We start from the raw sequence: 19,801 nt of genomic DNA on the forward strand, positions 1-19,801 counted from the left end.
TGCTAGACAAACTTTATTTACAAAGGATACAAACTTCAGAACCGGTGCTCTGAAAGTGGCAGGACCACAGGCCCCAAAGACACATCATCTCCTGTTTGATGAACATCACAAGGACAACTGCTGCAAATACCACGCCTCCTCCTCTGCCTGCTTTTAACAGGGAACACTCGAGTGCAACTCCCCATGGTAAATTCTGTATGATCAGGTATCCTCCAGCACGACACAAGCTGTTGGATGCACTGAAGCTTTGTCAGGCTCTTTACCCAGCATGGCATTACTCTGCTGTAACAGTTCTCAGCTAGAGATTCAGTGATTATCAGGACCACTGGATCATTTTCCAGAGAAGCTGGTACGCTGCCTCCTTTAGATTTCAGGGAGGAGTTTGTGTGTGCAAACTGGAAAGTGGGAAATGAATAAATAACCGTACCTTCAGATACAACACCCCAAAGGCAACAGTCTCACTATCCTAAGCTAAAACGATGGGCATTTTTCTTTTCACTTTCCTATTTCTCCCTCCCATTGACAACCCAAAGATAAATTCCTATCAGGGGAGCTATCACATCTGTTCCCCATTCTGTTCTGAAACCGCAGTGCGCAGTGGGGTTATACTCCTCTGGTCCTCCCATAAGTTGATGTTTTTTCAAACTGAATTTTAGTATTTATAAGTTGGAAGCATCTCTGCTTTAACAGTTCAATTCACATCACTTGCTGCAAGTCAGTTTTTCTTCGCTTCTGTTTCTGCAGCAGGCCACGAAACGTGGATGTGATACGGCTCTAATTGTTCTGGAGTGACATAGTCTGGAGCACTGCCCATCAGGTCCCGTCCCCTGAATGACTTAGGAAAAGCAATGACATCTCGGATACTCGGAGAGCCAACGATGAGGGAGATGAGCCTGTCAAGTCCTAGAAGCAGAAAACAAATTGATGAATCACTTGAGCTACGGTCCTGTGCTAGTTTCTCTGATTCAGAAAATCAGAAAGGTGGGAGTAGGTAATACTGCCAGACTTAATGAAGTAAGGGGAAAAAAGTTACCCTCAACCAGTAAAGAGAGAAACAGAGACACCTAGACAGCAGATGAGCCTAGCAAAATAAAGCTTTTCAATGTTACAAAAAATTCTGTGACATAACAAAGACTGCAAGACAGAGACAGTGCCTTTTCAAAAGCAGCATAACAATGCCAGGGCCACTACGCAACAGGAACATTGTCAGGGCTCTGTTTAACTGCTCAAAGCTCTTGGTCAATCAGTTCTGAAGGACTAGAACAACCAGGAGGAATTCAGAAGGAGTAATAGCCTCTGAGTGATCAGATAAGGGAAAAATCACATTTTAAGACAGCAAGTTAAAGCGTTCTTCTTCTGTTGCTGTTTAAACAAAAACCTGAAAGATTCTAGGAAAACAGACATTCCTGTAACGCTGTACACAGTGCTGTAATGACTTCTCAAGATTCCATTCCACAGGAGCTTAATCCAATCTAGATCAGTGCTGCTGCCTCCTCACACTCCCTGTGTCTCCTGAGATGTAATTTCTCCCTGTTGTGTACATTGCACTGCTGTGTACAGGTATCCACCAGGCTCATGCCGAGACGGATCAGGGAGCTAACGTGACAGCATTCACTCACTGTCAGTTTAAGTCTCTGAATGAATGAATGAAACAGAAGGCAGAAGGGAAGTGAGGCTGAAGGAAAGGCTGAGATTGTGGCAGTAACCCAGGGCATGAAGCAGTACCATACCATCCCATGCCTCCGGGGGTGCAATACAGAGATCCTGTACTGGCTGCACAGGAAGAAGAATTAAGATGACCCAGTGTTAATAAACACGCTGTTTGTAGAACAGTAGATAAGGACTGTCCTCAGATGCACTAACAGCTGATTTGGTCCTTGCAGAAGAACTAAAACACATTATGATGCTGGATAGGAACGCCAAAACATTCAAGAGCTCTGGTCTCTTTCATAAAGTAGACACAGAAATGGAAGCATGTTGGTTGTTACTTTTTAGCACCACCAAAACAGCCATCTCTCACATCAGGAGGAGATAGGGCTTTTGCTAACAAATGAGGCTTATTCTCAAAATCTAATATACCAAAAGAAAGCCACAAGACACCTGCATTCTGGATAATTGCAAAGCACTCACCTAAAGCAATTCCTCCATGAGGGGGAGCTCCAAATTCCAGAGCCTCAAGCAGATGGGAAAGCACCTCTGAGTCCTCCTGCAAAGTTACATAAGAAACATTACTGAACAAACAATGCTCTTCCTATTGACAGCATAGGATCTGATGGAGTCATCCATCTCTAGGAGCTGTTTATCTGAGAAGGACACTCCTGTTTCTCCAGAATTTGGAGCACCTATAAACGGAGCAGTCATTTAAAACTTTAAGAGGATGTTGGGAGACATCTGGAGGTGTTACCTTCAGCACTTTCTCCAGCACAAAACGCTGCTGTTGCGCATTATGAATTCTGATGGAGCCACCTCCAATTTCACTGCCATTCAGCACAAGGTCATAATGCTGGCTACGAACCTGGGAAAAGAAACCAACAAGCACCTTAGAAAAGCTGGGTCCCAATGGCATTTACATACAATACACATACAAAGATGCTGCAAACGAAGACATGACGTACTGCAACACTGCTCTCTCAACGCAGCCTTGTAATTCACAAACGAAGGAGGGTCCAAACACTGAGGATAAAGTTTTCCACTGAATTCTACTGGGGGGGTAACAGATTCCAAACTTAAGAATAACAAACATATAGATCACAATATAATCAAAGAGAAAGGAAACAATTGAGAGCTTTCATTTTTTATAAAGTCCTATTAGTAGATACAGAGCAAGGCAGACTTCAAGTCTCGCCAACATTCCTCTTCTGGTTCCAGCTCCAGCAAAAATATGAAAGAAATCACATGGGCACATCTCTTCTTTTGTGGCTTTGTCGTTGCCATTTTAACAGCAGTTTGCATCCATTGAGAATTCAGGCTCCATGCTGAGACCTGATTGATCCCAAGCCTGAGCACAGAAAAAGCTCCAAGTCAAATACCATTCCTAACAGAAGCATGGACTGCTGTTGACACAGGTGCATGTCACCTCAGGGTGGCACATAGCTGAACAGCAACAGGAACAATGCATGTTCTTTTGGAAACTTGATCAAAACTTGAAGCAACATGGTATGGGTCAGAATACAAGATCCCTCACCTTAAGCAGCTGCTTCCAACAAGTCCCTTTTGCCAGAGGGGCACCAAGAAGCTGGTTGTTATTCAGAGTAATATTAAAGTTGTACCTTTCAAACAGACAGGTAGCTAGTTTTCCACAACACAGAGCTATCAGAGGGCCAACACAACAGGCGTGAAGTTAGTTACCTTTGTGGGGTCAGAATAGAGGAGGTTGGTATCTGAAGGATGAGGGGCAGTGAAGGGGTGATGAGCAGACTCCAGTTCAGAGGGATTCTCTTCCTTGGGGAGGAAAAGTGGGAAATCCACCACCCAGAGGAAGTGAAGAGCTGCAGGATCCCGCAGTATCATTCCAGCTGCCTCCAGGAGGTCAGCACTCTGCAGCCGTAGGCTTCCTAATGCAGAGCACTGCAGAAAAGAAAGGAGCTAATGAGAAGGGGCAATTTTACTGCCAGAGAAGTTGCTCGTATACCATCCAGGGAAAGAGTTTTTTGTAACAGCAGCATCATATAAAGTATTAGCTGTACTGTGCTGTTGCAGTAAAAGCATTCTTGCCTTGTCTCCTAAAAAATATCACCTTCCTGCCAAGGCAGCAGCAGCTCCAGGGTTTGACAAAAAAAAAAGAAAAAGGCTGAGTAAGAAGCTGGAAAAGCTCATTTTCTTCCACAATCCATCCTCACAAAACTCTCCCAGACTGACCTCAAGTTCTACATAAGCATGGATTAACAGGGAATCATAGGTAATATCCTCACTTTTAAGACAGAAATGAAGGCACAGAAAGAAGAGACAGTTTTGGTGATCATGCAGAACATGACACCATACATAAAAGAATGCCTGGAAGGCAACATCTACTGGCAGGAATATAGAGAAGGTTAGGGACAGAATCTCCTATCTCCTCTGCTAATAAGCAGCCATGTTTCACTCTTACCATCTGCTTACAGGAGACAGCTACCTAGGTGTCTTTGTTTTCTAGTCTCTGTTTAGTGCTTTAAGAAGTAAGTTGAGCTGAGAGAAGCGGTGCCAATTTGTTCCTGTTTTATATTCCAGCCTTCATCTTGGTTACAAACTCTTCCCAGAATATAACTGGGAGAGAAACAGAAACAATAGGTACACTTCATGCATTATATGTTGCTGATGCAGCTTCAGATGCAAAGAAACAAGGAATCAGAAGAGACGGCTCTGGGAAGACCTTCTTGTGGCCTTCCAATATTTGAAGGGAGCATATAAACAGGAGGGGGAATGTCTATAGGACAGGAGGCAATGGTTTTAAACTAAGATGGGGGAGATTTAGGTTAGATATTAGCAGGAATTTTTTCACACAGAGGGTGGTGACGCACTGGAACAGGTTGTCCAAGAAGGTTGTGGATGCCCCATTCCTGGAGACATTCAAGGCCAGGCTGGATGTGGCTCTGGACAGCCTGGTTTGGTGGTTGGTGACCCTGCACAGAGCAGGGGGTTGAAACTCAATGATCACAGTGGTCCTTTTCAACCCAGGCTGTTCTATGACTCTATGATTTTAGTGATCTGGGGTATTAGACAAAGGACAGGTAACTTCAAAGTCAACAGCAACATTCAACTCTCATGGTAACCCAGAAATGCTTCCTACCACTCGCTTGTGGTCTCCAGCTGCCAGCAGCACCACATCATCCACCTGCATGTTCAGTGCTTGGATGAGCTCTGACTGTTGCTCTTGACTAAGAAACTTGGTGAGCAAAGACTTCAAGCTCCCATTGGGCCTGCAGACAACATCCATGATTTCCTATTGAAAGATCAGTAAGAAGAATATGTTCATGTCAATGCTGCCCTCTCATCATCAACTCTTTTTAAATAAGGCTCTTAGTAATGAGCCTTTATTATTATTAAAAATTCTCCTCTACCTTCTTCTGCCTACAAGTGCCTTCATACAGTTTATCATTCACCACTTGTAACATTCCAGCAGTGTTACTGTCTCACCTGGTTGAACTGGGATTTTGCAGCCTCCTTTAAGGATTCCAAATCTTTATTTTTAAGATATCTCTGAGGAAAAAGCAAGAAAAGACATTAGAGCAGCATGATCTACAGAAAGCCCTGCCAGAATTCAAATCTACTGTTTCCAAACATCTCGTGTTCTTCTGTTTCTAGCTGTTCAAGAACCTGTGATAGAAACAAGAGCTGTGGGACAAGAGTGGGCTCATGGCACTGAACTCGTGGCAGCTTAGTGTTTTCTCCAAGGACTGCTTTCAGAAAGGGGCTTCTGTAAGCTGCAGTTTTTCCCCCTCACTCACAGATCAGACATAGCTGGTCAGCAGTGGGAGACCATGCCAATTAATTACTCTAGCCTACAGATTACAGAGCAGGAACAAGTTTTTAACACTACACTGACAATGGTGAAAGCACAGCTCAGTGTGGAGGAATAACAGGAAGAAACCAACCAGGCTCATCCTCACATGCAAAGGAATGCAGCAGATGTTCCTGATCTTAAAAAAAAAAAAAAAAAAAAAAAAAAAAAAAATTTAAAGATAGAGAGGCTTGAAACTCCACTTTTGTTTTGCAAATGCACTTCTTTAGTGCCCTCTGGTGGGAAGACAGTAACTTGCGTTTTCTGCCAAAATTATACAACTCCCAAACTGAAGTCCTACTCATAGAATCGGAAAGAACTCACAAACTTTACTGAATCCAACTCCTGGCTCTACAAAGAACCACCCAAAATTCAAACCCTGTGTTTGATGGCATTGTCCAAATGCTTCCTGTGCTCTGGCAGTCTTGGTGACATGACCAAATGCCCTGGGAAGCCTGCTCCAGTTTAAAAAAAAAATCATGCAGATTCATGTTATTCTATTCTCTAAGGATAAGCGTTCAATACTTTTTTCTCCTTACTGCCTATGCTGCAAAGACATCCACAGCCAGAGTTACATTTGCTTCCCCGTTAAGATAGGCCAAAGATAGTTTTCCATCTACTGTCAGCTTTGGGTTTGATTTGTGGCATTTTGCTTACATGAGAAGCGCCCAGAAATGCAACAAAAGCAATCGTGAGACAGGCATGCAAACTAGCTGACCTTTCTCCTATCAGTCCAGAACACCGTGCCATACCTGATTCTATTTCAGCCTCTCCCCAGAGGGCAAATTTATTATTCAGATGCCATCCTTGACAAAAGCAAGCTGAAGCCCCAAGAGGCTCCCCAATCCCCAGGGGACCTTGCAGCTCTGTTCTCTTTCTGGCCTTCATGAGGACAATATATTCTTCCCATCGCCTGATCATCTCCATTTCCCAATTGTAACAACACTCTGCCCAACCTGACGTCAATCACAAGCAACCCCGAGCTCCCTGAAGGAGGCTGCTCCCCCACTCATAGCAGGGAACATTTCCACACCAACAAAGGAATTCGAGTTGGTATTTTATTTCACAAGTGTACACAGCATGTAAAAACATCACTTACCACTCCCTGAGGGATACAAATAGCCTTGGCAGTGCTGTGAGGGTAACTGAGCACATTCTGCACAAACCCAATGTCCAATCTTCGGAAAGTATCACTGATATCCACTATCTAAGCAAGGAGAGAGCACAGGAAAAAGCTGTTGCGGTAAAAATATGAAGCAAAAAAAATCACAAGCCTCTGTCTTACTGCCTTCAAAAGCCACTCTTTGGGACACCATTTCCTTGCTCAGAGAAATCAACAGGTCCCAGAAAGAAATGAATGGGGCCAAGCTTGAGTAACTATCAGAAGACTGATGGCTACAGAGACAAAAAATGTAAGAGGGCCTGGAAAACCCAAGAGATTCCTTTGGTATATTACAGGATTAAGAATTCCACGTAACCACATACATACAATTTAATCAAAGATTATTCTTAGAACACTACCAGAAATAAAAAGAAAAGCTGCAAGTTTCCAGCAGGCAAACCCACACCTTCATCCCAAAGCGAGTGTCTGGTTTATCAGTCCCATAGTCAGCCAGTGCCTCCTCATAAGTCATGGAAGGGAAAGGAGTTGTAATGGGGCCTCTTTCCTCAGGCCAGGAATATTGCAGGAGGCCCTCTATCAACCTCTGGATCCCAGCTTGATCTACAAATGACATTTCTATATCTATCTGAAAACAGAGAACAAAAGGGAAATTGCACATTAGCTGTAGTTTTTGCCTCTGCATTGCTATTTGCAGAAACTCTTAGAATATTAAGCCCACATAACAGGAAACAATATACAACATTAAGTCATAGCACGATTACGTTAGACTAAGGGTGTGTTTATGATCTCCCTACACTGTGATGACTCAGGCAACAATCTCCTCAGAGAACTAAGTGAGGTAATGATGACAAGGATGAATAGAGAAACCTTGAATGGACCCAGCTAACTCTGCCTGGGTACAAAGCTGATGTAAGGGATGCCCAGCTCTGCAGGACAGGAGCAGAAATGCATCATCAAGTACCACCACTGCTGCAACACAATTCCCACATCTACTCATCAGCACCTGGGACTGAAGTCAGCCAAGGACAGTCACAACTTTGTTCACATCCCACACTGACTGCAAGGGGCCGTGGCTGCAAAGCACACAGAAAACAGCATTCCACGTCCCTGAGGCAGGACAAGGACCAACAGATACTTAGCCTTCAGAAGATGAAAATACCCACAAGCTTTTTGGGTGAAGGGGAGGGTGAAAGGCAGTGCATGTTAGTTACCTGAGTGAATTCTGGCTGCCTGTCAGGCCGTGAGCCTTCATCACGGTAGCAGCGAGCAACCTGGAAGTACCTGCAAGAGTACTTACACTTAGATAACAATTAAAGGTACCTTAAATTAAATTATGGCTACAGAACTGATCATAAGACTGCTCTGCTCCCTATGTAGTGCATAATCACAGTCCTGATTGCTGCCATTCCCTTAAATGCATGGAATTTTGATTGGAAGCAGCATACCAGCAGCTGTACCCATCTCCAGCCATACCCTCCCAAGGTTACCAGGTGAGCTGCACTCTGACAGATTTTCTGTCCTTCAGGCAGACTGTCTCTGCAAAGCTTATCCCTACATTTGTGCTTAAGATCAGGTTTCCATTTGAAATAGCAAAGATTTCAACCATCAAAAAGAGATAAGGTTACTCTTACTGGAAGGTATTATTGCTAATGAGACTGGCTTAGCAAAAAATGCAAGTATTCAAGGATCTCTTTGAAACAAAACCCTTGGCAGTAAGTTCCTGGAGAAGTCTCTAACACATCACACATCAAAGAAAGCAAACCCTGGACAGTGCATGCAGACAATGGCAGTCCAAGTAACTCTTACCTGTCCAGGCCTCCAATCATCAGGAGCTGCTTGAACTGCTGAGGACTCTGAGGCAGGGAGTAGAACTTGCCTGCTTCCCTGGAGGGCACAAGGAATTCCTTTGCCCCCTGGCATGAGAAAGAAGTTTAGCAAGTAAGCACCTCTGCTCTCAGCTGAGACAAAGCCAACCAGAATATACCCAGCACACCAGTGGCCTTAGGCCACTTTCCTTCCCCACTTCTCTTTCCAAAAATTCAGCTTTAACATTCCAAGCAAGAAAAACTGGGAAAGGAGAAAATTGAACACGGAATGGCAAAAGCATGAAGTTTATAAAGATAACAAGACTTGAAAGAAAAGGTTATTGAACCCTTCATCTAAATACCTGACCTGGAGAGATAAGCCATTTTCTACAATTGATGCACCCAGCAATCAACACAAATGCTTCAATTCATGCACTCTACATCTTTCTTCCAGATTCCTTCCCTCCAGATTATTTTTTGTTTGATAGCATGAGGTCATACTGCAGCCTTTCCCCCTACTATAGGTTTACTTCACTCTAGGAACTTTTTATTTTGAAAATCTTTGCCAAGTCAAAGAAGAAGAAAATTATAAAGGGGTTCAAAAGCTTTGGAGAAGGATAATGGAATAGTTGCCCTGTTTACATAGGCAGCCAAGCTAAGCACTGAAATTCAGAGGCTGGTGTTGTAGTTCTGGACCTCTACCTTCAAAACTGTAGACAAGTGAGCCATGAGCTTGCACCAGGATTGCTGAAATCAGCACTTATGTGGCTGTGTTTGCGTTGGTAGGGTCAAGTCTTTATTCTAGATCCTGTGAAGGAACTGCTATGTTTCTGTCATCTTGCCCACTGCTTCTGCCTAATAAATCCACCTTGTACCAAGGCTGCAGCAGAACTGAAAGAGACACGTGCAGGCTGCACAATTCCATAGGTGGCTGGAAGATGACTGTAGAAGGACCAGCAGCTGATAAGAGAAGAGATACATCAGCCTGCCACTTTAACAGACTGTAGCCTGTTCAAGTCTGCAGACTGCTGATCTACCACAATCTGGACTGACTGCTGCCTCAGCATGTCTGTAACACAAATCCCACCCAAGCATATGTGCACTATTACTACTTCACTTGCAGATGTGTGTTGAAAGTAGGGTATTCCTTCTCTGATCATCAAGGAGCTAATAAGCTCAAATACCATCTTTTTCTTGCTCCTGCCTCTGGCAGCAGAGCTAAGTGGAAGACAAGTCACTTCAGGGCTTCCTCAAGTGACCCAAACAGAGCTGTATGAACAGCCTATAAATAGTACTTGGACATGAGCAAGTGGAGAAACCTTTTGTAACATCTGGTAAATCTTTAATCATCTCTTGAAGGCTGGATCCACTTCTGCTTCCCTGCCATTTGCTGCTCTTGACTGCCTCACACAAGACTTTGGGTTTTAATCCCAGTTAGGGCTGTGTTCAGAGCTAGAAATAAATGCAGCAGCAATTTGTTCAGCTCTGAGTGAAGGACATATGCAATATAAAGTGGGGATATTCCTTCTCTCAGCATTAGGAAGCAGCGAAGTGACACAAAGACTCAGAAAGACATGTATCCTTGCAAAACACTTTGATTTGCCATCTTTTGCTCCAGCCATAGGGATACACCTACCACAGAGCTCTGCTCAACTACTGAATCAGATCTAGCATCAACAACTTGGACACATACAGGACTTAAGTCTGACATACACATCTAATGGAGAAACTGGGTGTGCAGTATCATTACTGGTAGACCAGATTCCCTGGTGGGCAATTACAGAACCTCAGACAAAGCTATTTTTCAGAATTAAATCTAGAAATTCTAGGCTAACAGCACAACTGTGAAGTGCAAGAGGAAAGGATCTATTTTCCCTATCATAACATCCTATTTCTGATGTAACTGCTGCTTCTGTATTAAACAGTCTGTTAACTAGCTTGATCTGAGACAGCCATAAGGATTCTCTACCTCTTGTTCAGCAAGACTAATGCATATGCATATTAGACTAATGCACTCATGACAGGGATTTAAATGCAAGAATTCAATATTCCTGGCCTACAGCTTGTCTGTGATTATTTTGGAAATGAAAGGAAGGAATATAAACTCAGAAACTGAAATGCTTTTAGTAGTGCCACTGCAGTAAGCTACGGGTTAAGAGATAAATGCTAAAAAAAAAAAGTCTTTCCAGGCTAGGATTTGCATTCAATGTAATCTACAAGATAGAAGCTTTATTCTTTCATGGTAATTGAAGGTTCAAAGTCAAGACATAAAGGTGCCACTTCTACCCTTCCATTCCCTCTACTATTACAAGGATCAATACATTGTATCAGAAACTGACATACAAGCTGTTAGTGAGGGGAAGCAATGAAGGTTGAGTGGCAAGTGACTGTAATTCAACCATCAACTGCCTATGCCACTGCAGGAGGCTAAAATGCATCACTAATGGAATACATACCCCTGGGGTTCTCTTAAAGAGCGTTGGTGTTTCTACATCCACAAACCCTGAGGAACAAACACAGAATACGCTGACAGCAGAGACAAGAACTAGTATGACACAAAGTAGGCTAGAGAAGGGTTTGTTAGTCAGCTCTAGAGGTAATGGAGCACACCATGCAGCCTCTCCAAATCTCCAGATTTTGCTGTTTCTAAGAATAACTTTTGCACTGATCGACTTAAAAGCTGAACTTCCCCAAAGCACTGCCAGAACCGTTGAAGACAGAACTCCAAACTGGCAAAGAAACTCTTAATTCTCTATCCATTTTGAACTAGGCTTTGGTTTTTTTAAGAAGGGCTTCCTGATTTTAAGACAAACATAAACCCTACAAGAAATTCATCTCTTTAATACACCTCCAGTTGGATGACCAAAAGAGAAACTATTTGCAAAATGCCTTTGATCACTTCAAATTCTGGACGTAGCTCATGAGAAACAACCGCTTTGCAGCAAGCTAAGATATTTCAACATCCTTTGTTCTTTAGACCTGCCAACATCCCTCTAAGTCTGCCACTACAAGCTGTGTGTCCTTCCCAAGTGAGAACAGCCTGGAGTTGTTTAGTGCTCTCTCCTAGCAATAGGAAAGCGCAGGAAAACTCTACAAGGCTGTCTGCTACACTCTGCTCTTCAAGCACTTTGCTTACCATGGTGATTACACAGGTACTCTCGCATCCTCATCACCACCTGGGATCTCAGCCTCAGGTTGTACTGTAACTGGGAGCTGCGCAGGTCCAGGTAGCGATACTGCATGCGCAAGGCCTCTGATTTCTGGGGAGAAGAAACAAAACTCAAACTGCATGCCCAATGAAGCCACAGGACAAAAGGGGGAAAGCTGGAAAAGGATACTGCCCTGTTGCCACACATAACCCACAGCCTGCATGGAGAAAGAGCAGCCACTGAGAGAGTCTCCAATGCATGATCATTGGGTTTTTTTTGGAAGAAAAAACACAGACATCCATTCTGCACTAGGAGTTGCCTCAGCAAATCTCAATTTCAGCCCTCTTAATTCTGGCTCCACTGTGACAGACTGTAGTGATCCCCGGGGCTCTTAAGCAGATGAGCAGTATCATACATGTATCTAAAGGAACAACCAAATGGTGATACACACTTATCACAGATAGGAAAATTAAACTACTGCAGATGGTGGGAATTGCCCAGGAGATGTAACATGGAAGGAACAGCACGCAGTTCTCCCAATTCTTACACCTATGTATCAGTCACACAGTCAGTGGCAGAGAAGAACTTAACAGCAATGCCTTTCATATACCACAGAAACTACAATAAGAATAACCTTTTATAAGACTGTGTATTCACTGAAGAAAATCCTCTGGCCAACTAGCTACTCACCCAGATAAGACTAAGCACACTTGCCTTAAAACACAGCACTGCATTGGCAGATTCTCTTTCACACTCAAGAAAAGCTAGCACAGCCTGAATTTCTTGCACTTTTCCCTTTACCATCTGTTCTTAGTGTGGCATTTTAAAACTCTCTGCAGTGGAAACATTCAAGCCTCGTTTTCTGCATAAGTCCAATTAGAAATGTCACCTCCCCACTAACAATACACACACCCTTCTTCTAAAGCACAGCTGGGAAGAATCAGATGAAGCTCTCACAGATGTTTTGCCATCACCCTGGACAAATTCCTGATTTACTGAAAACCCACTGCCTTGGTACAAGGGAAGAATGCAGAGACCTTGATGAAATCTTTGATTTCAAAGGGCAGCTTCTTGCAAAAGTTGAGAACCTCTGCAGTCTCCACCTTGACTTCAATGTCCCCTGTTGGCATTTTCTACAGAAAAAGGCAAGAAAAAGAACAGATTCAAAACTTAGGGTGATCAGCTGGGCAAAGGTATTTCAAAGTTGGAAACAGTGGAAACAGACCAAGCCCAATTCATATAATTAGCCTCTCTGCCTTTTAATACAGTATAACTCAGAACTTCTCTCAAGTAGAAATCTCTCCTAGATTTTCCTCCTGCTCAGAAAAAAATACAAGCCAGCTCACTCAAAATTGTGTGTTCTCTTCTAGCAGCATATCCATCTCTCCAAGAAATAACACTGCTTTTCCTTTACTTTCTGCTTCAGTGACATGCTGAGCACAGAGCAGCAGTCCAACACAGATCCTGGTAGGGCACATGCACTTGGACAGAACAGTAGTTCCATTAGATTCAATGAAATCACATAGAATGAATTTTAGAGTACATTTGCCTTCAATAAAAGTCCAAAAAGGCGACTTGGGAGGAACTTCTCAGAATTTCCAGTTCTGAACACCAGTTCTCAGAACTAGTATTCTTTTCCTGAGGGAAAGCAGACAGCCCCCACCGCTCAGCACTGTGCCACACTGAGATTCGTTTCATCTTACGGAACTCTTTAGTTAGCAGGGGAAAGTATACACAAACTTCTTTCCAGGTCTGCCAATGATGCAGGATACTGACAATCCTGACAGGCATTTAGGGGAGCAACAAAACTGAAGTTCACATGGATTTTGTCAGCAAAACAACAGCTGATTACAATGAGAACTGAGAAATGCACTTGTAAAAGAAAAAACAGTATTAAATCTTTGTTTCTTATATAATGAGAAACAAATCTATCGAGAGAGGAAAAGGTCATCTCTTACTGCAAAAGACAGTGACAATACTTATTTTTAGAAGAAAAAAAAAAAAAGTGATCTCAACCACAATTTGAAAGGCTGAAAAGTCAGCTTTTCCCTGGTTCTCGTTATCCTTTCAAAGAGTAGAATTTAATTCTGGGTGTCTGTAAGGTGCTGTGGCTTTTCTTAAGCTATTTGTCACAGCAGTTACTCCTACCTCACAATCTCTGAGGATAGGCTGACATACAGCACAGAACAAAACTGTCTGTGGCAAAGCTATGACACAAATAAACGACCATAACCCCAATGCCCAGTGCTCTTCTCCCCCAGAGGAATAAAAACCTTGAGAGACCCCAGCATCCTCACCAGATTCTCCTGCCCTGGGGGCCGAGAAGACACGATGCCAGTCACTCGCACAACAGATTCCACTGGGGCATTGGACAGGAGCTTCCTCACATGAGAATGTGCCTGCAAGGAGATCCCAATGTACCTCAAAAAACTCAAAAGCACTGTGCCTCATTTCTAAATGGTCCATTTGAATCTGGGACCAGTGCAAAACCAGAGGAAACAATACTAGCAGTCCTTTTGCAGCATCACAGGGCTCTCTGGTTAAGTATCGTGCTCTGCCCTCAATTTCTGCTGCGCAGAAGCTCATACTTAGGTAGCACTTACTTCATCCTGTGGAATGATGATCTGGGTGAGTCCCTGGAAATCCCTCAAAACCAGGAACAGGCCTTGTCTGATCCACAAAAAAAAAAACACAAAAGGGAAAAGTTCTGTCAAAATCCAGTCATCTTTTGCTTTTTAACTCAATGCATGTGGTGACAAGTTATTGTCTGTATCTTGTTACTAATATTTTAAAACACTTCAGAAGCATACACATCTGAATATGATCTGAACAACTGGACTCAGATTTTATCCAATCACAATGTGCAAATAACCAGAAGATGCAGTATCTTAATTTGAACATGAAATCACAGAAAGCACGGCTTACAAACACAGGTAATGTCCACAGATTTCCTGCTGAGAAACTTGATCCAGATAAACATATTTAGGTGAGCAACAAAACTGAAGTTCACCTGGATTTTTGTCAACAAAACAACAAAAAGAAAACTCACAACCATCTAACAGGCAGCAGAGTGCTACTCTCATAAGTTTGACATGAGCAACTCACGCTCCTAGACCAAGCATCACAAATATCAATCTCCTTAGCTGCAATAGTGGCAGCTGCTGTTATGCTTGAAGCTGTCCTATGAAACATACCCTGTGTTTAAAGGCAAAAGCCCAACAATCTCATTTCAATAATGACAACATTGCTCCTGGAACCCCACCCACTCAGAGATGCTCATGCTGGCCTCACACAACCAATGCCAACCATGACTGCAAAACAATACTGAATAAAAGGCAGTCCCTCTGCAGTATAAAATACAGAAGGCCGTTTTTGATGGGAATTATTCTGCTCAAAACCATAGGACTTACCTCCTTTTCACTTGCACATATCCAAGAACACAACAATTAAGAGCTGCAATACAAACAAGCTTTTCAGTCTGCATTTGGCAAATGCACAGCTCCAATAGGAGAGGTTATTTAACACCACCTAAGGCAAGATGTTGGAACTGATATTTTATCCTTTGCTTACTAGCTTCTCCTAGCATATCCTTTTCAAGTAAAGCATGCATACTTTAAAGAAGCATCCTTAGATGTTACAGTAGAAAATATATTTTGTTTGTAAATTGAAAAACAACCTAAGAAATTCATAGAAAAGAAATTAAAAGCTGTCTGAACTGCTGTAAGTACATTACTATTTACTTACTCCTACGCACAAAGAAGGTAGCAATATTTAGCTGTTCACAGGGATGCAAGGAGTATCAATTAATATTGATACCAAACTCTGGAATGTTAAATACTGCGGTGGCATGGTTTCCAACTGCTTAGTCACACATATTAGAAAGGGATAACATAAGACGTAAAAGGTAACTGAAAGCACACAGAAGTGTCAGAACGCAGGCCTAGAGAGTACATTGGATCTACCAACGAAGCAGCTCTGTTCTCACAGTGGTTTGAGTTTACCTTTGGTACTGAATCCATCCACACAAGGTGACCTCCTGTCCTATATGAGCAGCACGCAGCTCTCCACACGTGTTGGTCCGAGCAGCAAAGCTATTGACATCTGAAATAAAAAAAAAAACACAGGAACTCAGGCTGTCTGCAGGGATGGGGCACCCACAGCTCTCTGGGCAGCCTTCGTCAGTGCCTAACAGCCCTTATTATAACTAACTTCTTCCTTATATTCAGTTCAGGTCTCCCCTCTTTTAGTTTGAAGCCACTTCCCCGTGTCCCATCTCACAGACCTTGCTGAAGAGTCTGCCCCCTTCCTTCTTACAGCCCCACTAAAGGCTAGAACAGAAAGAGGGCTTAGGAAGCCAACGTGGAAACCCGCTGGCAGCCAGCACACAGGTGTTAATTAACCCTCTGGTGTGGAACAGCCGATGGGTGCTGCTGCTCAACCACGCGCCCATAGCTAGATTCGAACTGACCCCTTCACAGCCCGCTCACCTGGAGCGCGGGGCACCCAGCCGCTGCTCAGCCGGGCCCGCTCGGTACTCAGCCGAGGTAACGCGCTACGTACCAAGCGCAGCATCCCAGCAACGGGCACAGCTCAGCCGGCGGCTCACCCAGCCACCGTAAGGCACCGCCCCCAAGATGGCGGGCGGGGCGGAAGCGCGGCGGCGCGGGGGCCGACGGGACGGGCGTTCAAATGGCGGGCGGGCCGGCGGCGGGCTCCGCTGTAGAGATGGAGGGCGCGATGCGGACGCTGCCCAGCAGCGGGCGGCCATCCGGCACTGGGCGGCTGTCCCGAGGTCCGCTGTTCGGGCGGAACTACGGGCTGAGCCCCGGCAGCCGCTTGCTGCCGCCGCGCTGTCAGGTAGGACCGTCCCTCGGAGGCCGCCGAGCCCCGAGGGGGAGCGATGCTATGGATGTTTGTCCTTCGTTTTTAGGAGAACGCGGATCCGCAGAAGACGGCGTTCCTCCTGCGGAAGCAGTGGACCCTGTACAGTGTCAGCCCTCTGTACAAGTTTTCCAACGCCGACTTGAAGGACTACGCCCGCATGTTGGGTGTCTTCATCGCCGCCGAGAAGCAGAAGGGGCTGGCAGTGGATATGGACGGAGAGCTGGGGGTCAAGGTGGCCATGTCCGGTCTGCCCGAGCTGAGGGGCAGCGAGCAGGACCCCGCCGCTGTGCTGGTGCAGGTGGGGCACTGGGGTGCTATTCACAGCTCTGGGACCAGCTAAGGACAGAGCACAGGGAGTGGGGAGCAGCTGAGGGAATGGGATGGGGCGGTGTGGAGAAGGGGAGCACAGGGGAGACCTCGTGGTGAGGTGAGGGTCGGCCTCTGCTCCTGCGATAGGACAAGAGGGAATGGCCTCAGGTTGTGCCTCTGGAGGTTCTGTTTGGGTATTAGGAAAAACTTCTTGTCGGGAGTGTTGAGGTGCTGGATGCCCAGGGAGTTGGGGGAGTTGCCTGTCCCTGGAAGTGTTCACCAACTGTGGGGATGTGGCCCTGAAGGATGTGGTCGGTGGGGATAGGTTGATGGTTGGACGGGACGATCATGGTGGCCTTCTTCAACTTTAATGATTCTGTGATTCTTTTCCCCGTTCCAGCTTTCCTTGAGATCATCACTTTCCCCAAAAAACTCAGAAGAGAAGCTGATATGGTCAGGATGGTTCTGCTGTGTGGCTGGAGATGATCTTTTAGAGAATTTGCCTGAGAACTTCACTTGTTTACCTTTGTTCCTTGTTAATGGGGCAGAAAGTTACACAGCCATTGTTGGAACTTGGTTTCAGAAGACTTTTGACTGCTGTTTCCGTCGTTTAGCCATCAGCCCTCTCAATCTCACTTGGATGGCAGCTATGTGGACTGGATGCGAAGTGGACAGAAACACAGCTGCCACGGAACTCCTTTTCTCTGTTCCTCACCTGCCTCAGCCTCTGGAAATTTCATATGCCATTCACCCTGAGGATGCAAAAGCTCTGTGGGACACAGTCCAAAAAACTCCAGGAGAGATCACTCAGGAAGAGGTGGATGTCTTTATGGAATGCCTTTATTCCCACTTCCACAGACACTTTAAGATCCACTTGTCAGCTACAAAACTAGTGAAAGTTTCTACAGGAATTGCCTCAGCACACTGTGATGGGATCATAAAAGTGAGTTCAATGATAATGCAGCATGTTATCCTAATACCAGACAAGTAGAATAGTTGTACTTTACTAGAAATGCCTTCCTTTTAAAAATGAAGGCTGCCTGTTTCTTACAAATAGCTTCCTAGTAGAAGTCAGAGGGCTCCAACAAGAGCAGCATGGAGGCAGGAGTGTTTCTGTTGCATATCTTGGGTCAAAATCGTTTTTAAAAAAAGAGTATTTTGCAGACAACTGCAAATCTGACTGCATTCATTTGTTTTAGTCATTTAAGGCTGTGCAAATGACCACTGATTTTCTTTTTTTTTTTTTAAAACAGTTTCTACAAAGCCAATACCTGATTGGAGTGCTGATGCTACTGACAGAATTAGCAATCTCTCAGATACAGTGAGACTCAACTCCGCATATCTTTGTGCATACAGAGGCTTACCAATGGAAGCTGATAAGCCTACTGAAAATTCTTTCTTGCAGCATTTTTTCTTCTGATCTGTAACTCCTGTGTGCAACTACTGCATTTAAATCCATAGCCACAATTTAGGATGCAGAAAAGGCATTTAACCCTAGAGTAGCTTGTTAAGCATCTGTCTGTTATAGTTGCTCTATCCATTTGTCTGTATTTATCTGCTGGAGGCTAGGAAACAAAACTGCAAGTTCTTGGATGCGACTTACTGACAGGTTTTTCCATTATTGCTGCTGTCAGCAATTTTGGTTTTCACTTAACTGATAGCACCAGCTATACAGTTATACTATGGTACACTTGGGCTGCAGGCTAAATGTCAACCACTCCACTATCAAGCATGCCTGAAAAACTGATACATGTTTTAAGCTTCTAACTTCATTTTTAGCTAATTAAGACTGGCTAGTAAGGGTCGTAAAATGTTCATCTACTCCCTAGCTGAGCAAGGTGAAAAGCATGACAGTTCCCTTTTCCAGCTCTGGTCTCACAAAGTTAATGCGTGAGAAATTGAAATCAGCATGAACTAGAGATTTAATGTGCTTTGCCTGGTAGTTTATTGCCCTGGATGTAATACTGTAGGCCAGAGTTCTGAGTTGGAGTTCTTGGTGCTGGAACTTTATATTTGATCTCATTCTATACCAGGTAACAGTTCAGAGCTAGTGCACAGAGGCTGACTACAAACTATGTGAGCCAAAAGGAAGTAGAAGTGCTATGACTTGTATAACAGTACCTCATAAATATTTTTTTTAGCCTTTTTCCCTAATTGACTAGAGACGAACAGCATGTCTGACTCAATGTATACTTGTATTTTATTTTAATTTTTTTACCTGACTAAACTGTTAAGCTTTGCTGCTCACAGTATTATTGAATGTGTAAAGCATAATTTCCTGTGAAATTCACTTGTAATAACTTTAGGCTTCAAGAACTTTGTACAAGTAATCAGTTAAATATGTTGTAACCTACCTGTAAGCAGGAAGGCAAGGTGTGAGTTGACCAAACCACAAGGTTAGAACACATCAACTCCACCTTAAAGGAGCTGGCTTGTTCCTTCTTCACCCCAGCAAGGCTAAGATGAACCAGCCATGTACACATGAACAACATGACACCATCACATGCCCAGCTCCTTATCTCTTACTGAAACTAGCCTACTAGTACAGTCAGAAAAAGAACCATGTACTTGCTTTCAGTTTGTATTAAGCAGAGTTAGTTTTGCCTTGTGAAGGCTGTAGTTGGTGAATTGAGGATGCTTACTGAGTTAAGCACAGCCACAGGTCTTGACTGCCCAGCAACTATAAGTTCTCTTGTTTTAGTTTCCTTTCAAAGACATCAAAGTTTGCTATGTTGACTGAGAGGAATGCTTGGTAAGCAGACCTGTATTTGATTTTAAGTTAACCCATTAGTCATTTTCAAGATCTAATGTTCTGATCTGACAGTTTGTATAAGCAACTTCTAAGTTCAATGTAGCTTTAAGAAGAGAACCTAAAAGCATATGAAGCTTGTGGGAATGCTCCAGCAGCATGCTTTGCTTTTAAGATTAGTACTTAGCTGAAGCCAGTGCTCTGCTAATCGTGCTCAGTATCTACCATAGGCTGCCTGTGGATTAGTGCTGGAATAAAGAACTACTTCCCCTACCTTATCACATGCTTATTTGTGCTACGGCTCTC

At 43.9% G+C, this 19,801-nt stretch overlaps 2 protein-coding genes across 2 annotated transcripts; one reads left to right on the forward strand and one right to left on the reverse strand.

Moving 5' to 3' along the window:
- On the reverse strand, positions 1-16,169 carry DARS2 (aspartyl-tRNA synthetase 2, mitochondrial). The gene is made up of 17 exons (XM_042874072.1): positions 16,041-16,169; positions 15,555-15,654; positions 14,157-14,223; positions 13,851-13,952; positions 12,591-12,686; positions 11,541-11,664; positions 10,861-10,907; positions 8,406-8,512; positions 7,811-7,880; positions 7,045-7,224; positions 6,576-6,683; positions 5,113-5,175; positions 4,766-4,918; positions 3,349-3,567; positions 2,405-2,515; positions 2,131-2,206; positions 1-903 (listed from the first exon to the last, which is right to left on the reverse strand). Exons 1-17 carry the CDS (start codon positions 16,123-16,125, stop codon positions 716-718), a joined length of 1,896 nt encoding a protein of 631 aa, XP_042730006.1. The 5' UTR covers positions 16,126-16,169; the 3' UTR covers positions 1-715.
- Positions 16,170-16,242: 73 nt separating this feature from the next.
- CENPL (centromere protein L) lies at positions 16,243-19,729 on the forward strand. Its single transcript, XM_042873525.1, has 4 exons — positions 16,243-16,410; positions 16,484-16,735; positions 17,147-17,689; positions 18,000-19,729. The coding sequence occupies exons 1-4, from the start codon at positions 16,243-16,245 to the stop codon at positions 18,069-18,071; spliced, it is 1,035 nt and encodes a 344-aa protein (XP_042729459.1). The 3' UTR covers positions 18,072-19,729.
- Positions 19,730-19,801: the final 72 nt, after the last annotated feature.

The sequence above is a fragment of the Lagopus leucura genome, unplaced genomic scaffold (assembly GCF_019238085.1).
Source record: "Lagopus leucura isolate 7727_CA_CO unplaced genomic scaffold, USGS_WTPT01 Super-Scaffold_100009, whole genome shotgun sequence".
In the NCBI taxonomy this organism is placed as follows: domain Eukaryota; kingdom Metazoa; phylum Chordata; class Aves; order Galliformes; family Phasianidae; genus Lagopus; species Lagopus leucura.